The 9,197-nt window shown below is 38.9% G+C and overlaps 1 protein-coding gene across 1 annotated transcript; it reads left to right on the forward strand.

The window, feature by feature from the left end:
• The first annotated feature begins 309 nt into the window (after positions 1-309).
• On the forward strand, positions 310-7,014 carry LOC124160775 (60S acidic ribosomal protein P0). Its single transcript, XM_046536809.1, has 7 exons — positions 310-397; positions 798-891; positions 982-1,157; positions 1,960-2,194; positions 2,317-2,502; positions 3,245-3,403; positions 6,799-7,014. Exons 2-7 carry the CDS (start codon positions 838-840, stop codon positions 6,946-6,948), a joined length of 960 nt encoding a protein of 319 aa, XP_046392765.1. The 5' UTR covers positions 310-397; positions 798-837; the 3' UTR covers positions 6,949-7,014.
• The last annotated feature ends 2,183 nt before the right edge of the window (positions 7,015-9,197 follow it).

Raw genomic sequence — 9,197 nt, forward strand, 5'->3', positions numbered from 1 at the left:
ACTTAAATTACTTATATCACTATCTATTACTCTTTGTTTTCACTTTTCATGTTAATGTCAACTGGCTGTCAATTTATGTACTGTATTTTGCACCATCTAGTCATCTCTAGGAAGGTAATCCACTCAAAGATGTGGCCAAACTATCTCCAAATTGATTAATTGTTGTTTAAAAGTGATTAGTAATGTTCTATTTCCAACGAAGGACATATATATTGGCAACTTGGCAATAAGCAATTAGTAGCTTTGCTCTTTCGACTATTTGAATCTGTCGCCCTGCCGCTTCCACTGTCGAAATCGAAAGGATCGAAAGGGTGATCGATAGACTTCGAGCTATCGAATGTAACAATCTCTAATCGAACGCCAAATCGCTCATTCGCACCGTTTTTATTCGCCTGAGGTAACGTGTTTTTGAATCTCTCCGCATCTTTCTTAAATTATCTTTAATATAGCCTTTCCCAATGTCCAATATATGCGTTGAGTCCCTTAAATGCCGTTAATTTTTGTTTCATTTCGTTATAGTGTTGGTATATCAGTGCACGCGATGTAAATATGGAATGCCACGTGTGTCAATGCCATTCGTGATTTTGTTGATAAGTTTCGGGTTTTAATCGTTAAATTTTTCATAATTTGTGGCTTGGCTACCTCTCTATCCCTTAAAATTTACTGTGCTGATTGTTTTTTAGTTTTTAGTCAATATTGTAGTATATGTTTCGAGTCTTATTTCATGATTTGCTGCTATTTTATTTCTCGTGCCTACTTAATTTCTTGTGCATTTATTTAGTTTATATTATTTTCAGTCCTTAAAAATCTCTTCGGAGGAATCCCTACAACCACAAGATGGGTAGGGAGGACAAGGCGACCTGGAAGGCTAACTTCTTCACCAAGCTAATCGTAAGTGCCAATGAGGCGAAAATGATGGTTCTTTAGGCGGCAAATGAAGACCTCTGCCTTATTAATGTTATTTAACCTCTAATTTCGCAGCAACTCTTGGACGACTATCCAAAATGTTTCATCGTCGGTGCCGACAATGTCGGGTCAAAGCAGATGCAGCAAATTCGTATGAGTTTGCGTGGCTCGGCCGTCGTACTAATGGGTAAAAATACCATGATGAGGAAAGCCATTCGTGGACATCTTGAAAGAAACCCGGCTTTGGAGAAGTAAGTAAAGAGTAAATTTTAAGCAATCTGCGGCGTTTCTGTTCCGTTTGCGTATTACCGAGGGAGCACCTTCACCCTTACCAAGCAGTCCTTAGGTGCCTCGTAGGCTGTCATGAGGTTGAAGAAATTATAGATTCTAGAAATTCATAAGAACGGTATTTCTACTACTCAGGCCTGGTTACGGGGTACATTAGCACGTACGAGTTAGTCTGTTGGCTTTCGAGTGATTTTTGTGAATCAAACAGAATATGTACGAATGTATGAAATATATTAGAAGTTTCAATTTTCTATACATGCATTCGCACAAGTTGGGTGTTTACAAGGTTCATTCACGCGTTCATACATTAAATATGAATTTGTACGTGTTTATGTATTGTGTAACCAGGCCTATAGAGCAGCTGCTGGAGACTGATTCTCTCGCTTTGTGCAGTTAAATACGGCCTTCTATGTCATGATGCTGTCACTTTATTCTTAATTTGCCATCGACTGTTGATTGGTAGAAATTGTTGGAACATGCCGAGGATGCTGTGGTACATCTTCATGTTACCCTGCGAGCCACCTGTAGGATGTTTGGGAGGGGAGTTAAATCAGGGGTTTGCTGTGGATATATTACCATTTGTTTTTTTTTTTTTAACTTATGGTATTTCTATAACAGTCTTTATCAACCGCTGTGTTGCGTCAATGAAGTTTGCTGTACAAACTTTCACATATTATAGTAATATTTCGGTATCACCTATATTGTCTCGTGTTTCATTGTTTGCATTTACATGATGTGTAAGAAGTATTCGTTATGTGTTCACAGGCTCTTGAATCACATTAAGGGCAATGTTGGATTTGTGTTCACTCGTGGAGATCTTGCCGAGGTTCGTGATAAGCTACTGGAAAACAAAGTTCGGGCTCCAGCTCGTGCAGGTGCCATTGCTCCATGCCCTGTCATCATCCCTGCTCAAAACACTGGTCTAGGCCCAGAGAAGACATCCTTTTTCCAGGCCCTCTCTATTCCAACCAAAATTTCTAAGGGAACAATTGAAATCATCGTAAGTATCTTTTGTCCTTATAAAGCAGTCTAATTAGATTTGATTTTCCATTTATAGTTCGAATCCCTTTTATCTGTTGTATTGCCTATGACCCACTTATGTATCTTACCCATTTATTTCAGAATGATGTCCACATCTTGAAAGAGGGTGACAAAGTAGGACCCTCAGAAGCCACTCTGCTAAATATGTTGAACATCTCCCCCTTTTCCTATGGATTGTTGGTAGAGATGGTCTATGACTCTGGAACTATATTCGAGCCGAAGATCCTTGATGTGAAACCTGAAGATCTGCGAGTGAAATTCATGGAGGTCAGTGCCATTGGATGTCAAATTATTTTTGTAAATTTGTCTCACACTTGAATAGAATGTTGTGGATGTAGTATTAATTAAAAGAATTAAGTGTTTACCCTTGCTTGACATCTGACAAGTTGACACTGATGGAATTAATTAAAAATGTGTTTTTAGCTTGGATTAGTATGGCTATCTATGTTATGATGTTACAAATTGCGTCTTAAAGATTGTGCCATCAACTCTTCAGAGCTAGAAATAGCTGAACCCACTGAAGAGGGCATGGTTTACTGTGGATAAGTGACCTCTTGGTTGTCTGAACATAGACCATACTGTTTCATACAGGTAGTAGACCTTACTGTTTCATACAGGTAGTGTTTTAATCAATGCAAATGCAGTGCAACAGTAAAATGTGGAGACCATTTCTCAACTGTATTGCTACTTTACTCTTGCCATCTAATTTGATCATTTGGGCATTTAAACCCAAAATTTGTAATATATGGCACCAATTTGCTGTATAACTAATGACATAAACCCACTGGATTAATTAACTTTAGAAACAAGCTTTATCTATAGTCTTGACAATGGATTTGATAGTTTTTGTTAAATAGTTTTCTGGACTTGGAAAGCTTTAAATAATATTCACAAGTTAAATTGTAACAGTTTTGTTTTTGCAAATGTATGCATTGGGATATTTAAAATCTTGCTGCAAATAAATGCCACTTGTTTTGTTACATGCCAATATTTTCTTTTAATGTTATAGGGTGTCAGCAGAGTTGCATCTTTGTGTTTGTCCATTGGATATCCCACTGTGGCTTCTGCACCTCACAGCATCATCAATGGATTCAAGAATCTGTTGGCCATTGCTGCAGCCACTGAGATTGAATTTAAGGAAGCCACTACTGTCAAGGAATTCCTTAAGGTAATAGAAATTTCTGAAATGTGCTCAGGCTACATTCCTGTAGGCTCGATTTAGAGTTTTTAATTTGTTATTTGCATCGTTGTCATTAGTGGACCTCTTGTTCAAAGTGTTGAATTCTACTCTTTGCTTACTCATTGCTCTTAAGCTGTTCTTCCCATCATTAATTTAATCTTTATTGTCACTTAATCTAAAAGTTATGAAGTAGTGGTTGGTCAGGGTTCCCACTCAACCGTGAATAAGCCGTGAATTTGGTCCACGGAGAAAAAAACCTGTAAAAAGCCGTGAATTTCGCCATGTAAACTTAAAAATATCTCAATCTTGATAATTATACGATTTACTGGTCAAATGCGGTATGTTAATCATGTCTCATGGTCAGGCACGCGCTGACTCTTAGTCTCCGCATTTCTCTACACGCGAATATTCTAAGTTTAGTCATTGGTCCGTACTATATGAAGACACATTGACCGATATTTTGCATTTTAATGGTGGAAGTCTTGTTATTTTGTCTAAGCGTTTCAATTTCAGTGATAGCTTGGGGTGGACTTGTATTCGAAAAAGGAGGAATGAAATAACTTGCATTTCTGATGGACCCAGAATGAACCATTTACGAAAATTATCTGATTTGTAACTCGAAGTTCGGTTCCCACACAAAATTAGGGCACATGCCATATGCTTAGAAAGATGAGTTTGCCATTGGAATTTTACTTAAGGAAACATTTCTACGGCAAATAGCCTTTCAATTAATGGTAATAGCTCTCAATAGACTACGCTCACCTCTTTTGGATCGTTTGAAGATTGCGGTGCCGTCGTATAATTTTCCCGCATCCATCGTTGAACGAAAATGTGACGAAGTGATAACAAAGTGTTGTTTGTGGCTAATAACAACGGACACCACCAGGAGATTGAATTACTATGGGGAGAAGCTGAGTGCCGTGGGATAGTAACATTAGCGCATTTCCCAAGATTCGCTATGCCCCTCCACTCAGAACTCGCCTCCCCCTCTGAAGCTTTCCTCTTCTCCGAAATAAAGAAAAGGTCTCAGCTCGCGCAGGGATCGTATCACGAAGACCTTAGCTTCTAAAAAATATGAAGTTACACGAGAACACTAGAAACGTGCTTCGTGCCCCCCCCCCCCTTTGCTCACCCACTGACCTTTTTCAGCCTAACTGCTTCAAAGTGCCCAGTTTCTGGAGGTCAACTGCTGCATGAATCACCTATTAGTAGTCTAACCAGTAGTAGTCACCAAAAAGTAGTCTAACAATGAATTTTGGCAATTGGCATTATACTTATATTAGATTGAAGTATTTGTAAAGTGAACGTAATTCTAAGAAGAATGAGTCCAAACACCACATTATTCTAACGTTATTTAAGCATTTAAAACAAGAAAATAGTTGGAAAAATACAATGACGATTTCTGGCAAAACTCTCGTAGCTGAGATTCTCGGCAGTTAATGTGGCATTTTTCCGAAAACAGGATATCAGGTTATTATCAGTTATCAATTAATGGATTATACTATAAGTGTCAGTTGTAAGAGTTACTGAGGAAGGGATATCTTCTCAAGATATTTTGTTTCTCCCTACTAACAATCCGGATTCATCTACTCATCTGGCGCTACAATAATTAGAAAAGAATGTGTAAGTTGCCTTCTCTTTGGAACAAATAATTTCATGGCTATTTATATGGCAGGACATTTGAAACTGATATTATTCGAATCAGCAATGTGACCTAAGTGTTTCGATAAAGTACTAGTATTCCTGTAATTGGCTAAAATTTTGTTTGAATTCTTTAACAAATATCATAATTACGTGCCAAAATCCTGCGTTTCCTGGGACATAGGCAACCTATCCAAACGTTCCCGCATTCATAGTTTTTTTTCGTCCATCCCCCTGAAAAACGATAGATCGAGGTTCCACTGTAATTATATGAAATTGATTTTTTGATGTATAACATTCTATAAACAATTTTAATAAATATTTTCGGCGATCTCAGAAAGATTGGGTAAGGGAAATTTGGTTACTGTGCGGTAGTAGCAATGTGCGCAAAAAACAATCGCTCGGAGGGGCGAGGGTTTAAAAAAGGACTTCCGGTGTTCAGGCGGAAGAAGGTCCTAAGGGTATTCGCATATTAAAGGAGGCCATGGTATTAGGCGTCCAGGCAAGATCGCAGTTGGGTTGGGCCTTAAGTTGGCCCTGAATTTTCCAAACGTTGACGTCATAACAGATATCACTTTTCATTGCTGCATGTCGAGCATGTTAATTTTTAGTTAATATACGGCTGGTGATTCTCCTATTTTTCACTTTTAAACTGACCATGAATTAGACGACATTGAGACCGTGAAAACCTGGAAAAAACCATGAATTTCATTATTTAGGTAGAGTGGGTAGGGAGTAGGTAGAGTGTGGTAGGAACCCTGGTTGGTGTTTTCCTTAAAGCATTCAATCATTTTTACTTCAGTTGGGCTTATATCACTTTCAATTATTTTTCATTACTGTTGATAATCTATCATGAAATTGCATGAATCGGAAGCATTGGGATAAAACTCTTATTATATATGTTTGTTGTATGTGTCTGAAATGCGGTGCTATAGGAGCTGTGCATCTTATTGTCTTACAAGAGGCTGAAAGAAACTTGTGATTCAGCTGTCTTTCCTTCATTTTTATATTAGTTTTTTTGCTTTTACCAAGTCTTTTTTCCTTATGCTGTGGAAGTAGTTGTAATGTCACTGCTGCTTGCCCTTAAAGTGGCTTGTAAGATATTGTTTTTCAATTGAATTTTCTCATACATCTTAAAAGTGAATTGCTTGTGTTTTCTGGATGCAAGCTGATATGATGTGGGTCAATATGGGCTGACTTTGTCATGATGATACTATTAGCGTCTTACAGACTGTGCCATCAACTCTTCAGAGCTAGAAATAGCTGAACCCACTGAGGGGGGCATGGTTTACTGTGGATATTGACCACTTGGTAGTCTGAACATGCTCAGCCATGATTTATTGTGATGATATTTTTTAAACAGGTGCTGGGGTAATTCATGTGATAGCACCTTCAAGTGTTGCCTCTCTCCATTCAGGGTGTCTTTAAAGACTGTTTCATTCTTACTAATGTCCTTCTGTGAGCTCCTGTATTCAATTGTTCATGTCCAAAGGTCTTGAATAATTATGTAACATACCTGATGGGGGACCTAGTTCAAACATAACCCAAATAAGCAATTCAGTATTTAAGTTGAAAACAAGTTCTAATACCAGCTTAAATAGGTCTGAATTGGAGTGCACACAAGGGAGGAGGGAGGATATTGAATTACTAAAGATAATGTCTGTAGTAAATGAGGGCAGCATCGCTAAAAAGGAAGACCCTTATGGATTGTTTTAATTGATATTCACCTTTCCTTTGCTCAGGATCCTTCCAAGTTTGCAGCTGTCGCGGCTGCTGCTGCTCCTGCAGCTGCTGCTTCAGCTGCAGCACCTGCTGCCGAAGCTAAGAAGGAAGAGAAGAAAGAAGAAAGTGACGAGTCTGATGATGATATGGGATTCGGTCTTTTTGATTAAGAACCATGAATGGTTGAAGTATTGTCATTGCATTTTTACTTCCTGAATAAATGCCTTTTCTGGCCAACATCTTAGTTTTATTAGTGGCAGGTTACCATTCCCCTTAATTATACATGTGTGTATGATAGTGATAATGATTTAAATGAATGCCAAGAGAAGCCGCAATAGCGAAGGCATAAAGTAAACATGTGCAGTTTCAGGTTCTGCAGGCTGGGGTAAGAAAGCGGGAAGTAGGGGAAGGACTACCATAGAAATTAGTGGGTCCACTGAAGACCACGAGTATTGAACTCTTGGTACAGCCATGTATGCGATTGCTTCCTGAGGTTTTCAATTCTAGTAGTGATGCAACTATACATATGCTGAAGCATTCATCGATTCCTCAGTGTGAGAAGTGGGTGAGGACAGGAAGTGATGCAGATAGTTAACCCTCAAGTTGAGTAAAGTGGTTGAACTGATATAGGGCGGGAAAGAATTGCCCAGAAGAATGTAGATCACATAGTAATGGTGGGGGATGGAGTGGAAGTGTAAAAGCAAGAAATTTTAAGAGGTTTTATAGCGGTCTGTGGCATGTGGTAGGTCAAGATTTGGCTTGGGTTGTAAATCATAAGAGCGATTAGTTGTTTTAAGGCTGGAAGAGAGGTTTGGTGGATAGGGGAAGGCCAAGGATTGGCAATTTAGTTAATGTAACAGGCAATAAGGTTTTTGTAGAAAAGCTTAAATTATTTTTATTCACTGACAATGAGTGCACACCAGGGAAGTTGGAGATGGAAAGTGAGAGGTTTGTGGGATTTTTGTTAGGGCAATTTTCGGGTCTACAGGATGAATATGAGATTAGTGAAGGGTTTTGAAAAATTTGAAGGGATTCAGGTTTATTACAGATAATGTGGCCTTGTGTAGAAAGAGAAAGGTGGGCCTTGTTGAGTGTGTGACGATGACAGCTAGTGTAGGGCAAGTAGTGTTGTTTATTGGCGAGTTGAATATGGACTGAGTGTTGTATTTTTGAATTTATAAGGAAATTGAAACACACAAAACTTATTTGGGAGGCAAAGGATAGTTGAAAGAAGTTACTGAATGCTGAGATAAAAGAGTTCAATGAGTCTGGTCCTTTGGCTGGAGATGGAAAATGGCTCCAACTAAGCGAAGCCAGAGTAACATTTGAAGTTGTAAGATAGGAGAGATTCTTCCAGAAGACCAATAATTGTTTGCGTGCTTAGGCCGTTTTCACATGCACTGGCGAAGCCAGTGCTGAATACAATATATTCAAAGAGAAGCCTATACTCCCTATAGCCCCAGCATCATTGCGGGAGCGATCAGCAGCACCTGCCAGTGAGGCTGATGACAACATTAGAGTGGGAATGAGCCATTGAATGAGGAAGCCTGTGACTGGGACAAAGCTTGCCTCTCTTGGAAAAAAAACCCGGATGCCCAGAGGATGTTTATAAAGCCATCCAAAATGCTCTTAAACATGCACCTGACGAAGCATTTTTTTATCACTGTTTTACCAACTGTGAGAAAAATGGGAGAAGGGGAAAAAATGGAATTTCGTATGGGTGTCTTGCAGCTTATTAAAAACATCAAAAGCCAGACCATAATAAATCACCCTGTCCCAATCCCAGAATTTTCTCCTGCCTGGTCATCATCAACCTCTATCTTCTTTCCAATCTTTTGCCTTATGCCCAACATCAATAGGTTACATTCTCAGCCGTCACAAGTCAACAATTGTCATTGCCTCAACGTGAACAGCTACAAAATACAGCTAGAGCTTGACCCGGAAATATCTTACCACTCAACCCCCTTCTTTCAAGAACTTCAAAAATATCTTTGTAACAAAACCTAAGTAAATTGTCTCTGTACGTATTACAAATGAAAGTTATAGTAGACCCAGCGTATGTATTAATTTAAACTTACCTTATTGTTACTGCAAAAATTTCCATCGGCAGTGTTCATGCTCGCATTGTAGTATCTTGGTGCAAGGGCGTACCCAGGAACAAAACTAGGAGGGGGGGGGGGGCTAGCCATGGCTGTTCAAGTTATAGGTAACTTCATTGCACGGAAAAGGTGAATGAAATCAACATTTTATGGAAACTATTAAAGCTTTTTATTAGTTTTTAAATTATTTGCTTGAAAAAATATTATTTTCATTAAAGACATTCGCGATTCTCTTGTGAGGGGGGGGGGGGCTGCTGCCCCTCGCTGGGTATGCCCATGTCTTGGTGCTGAGTAACTTCTCCTATGCGTCCCAAGAGAAT

This window comes from Ischnura elegans, chromosome 6 (assembly GCF_921293095.1).
Source record: "Ischnura elegans chromosome 6, ioIscEleg1.1, whole genome shotgun sequence".
In the NCBI taxonomy this organism is placed as follows: Eukaryota; Metazoa; Arthropoda; class Insecta; order Odonata; family Coenagrionidae; genus Ischnura; species Ischnura elegans.

Bases quoted from the DNA above. Each gene is read 5' to 3' on its own strand.
- LOC124160775 (XM_046536809.1), top strand. From the start codon at position 838: ATGGGTAGGGAGGACAAGGCGACCTGGAAGGCTAACTTCTTCACCAAG. The intron at 1,158-1,959 runs GTAAGTAAAGAG...ATGTGTTCACAG, and splicing joins AGAAACCCGGCTTTGGAGAA to GCTCTTGAATCACATTAAGG. The intron at 2,503-3,244 runs GTCAGTGCCATT...TTAATGTTATAG, and splicing joins TGCGAGTGAAATTCATGGAG to GGTGTCAGCAGAGTTGCATC.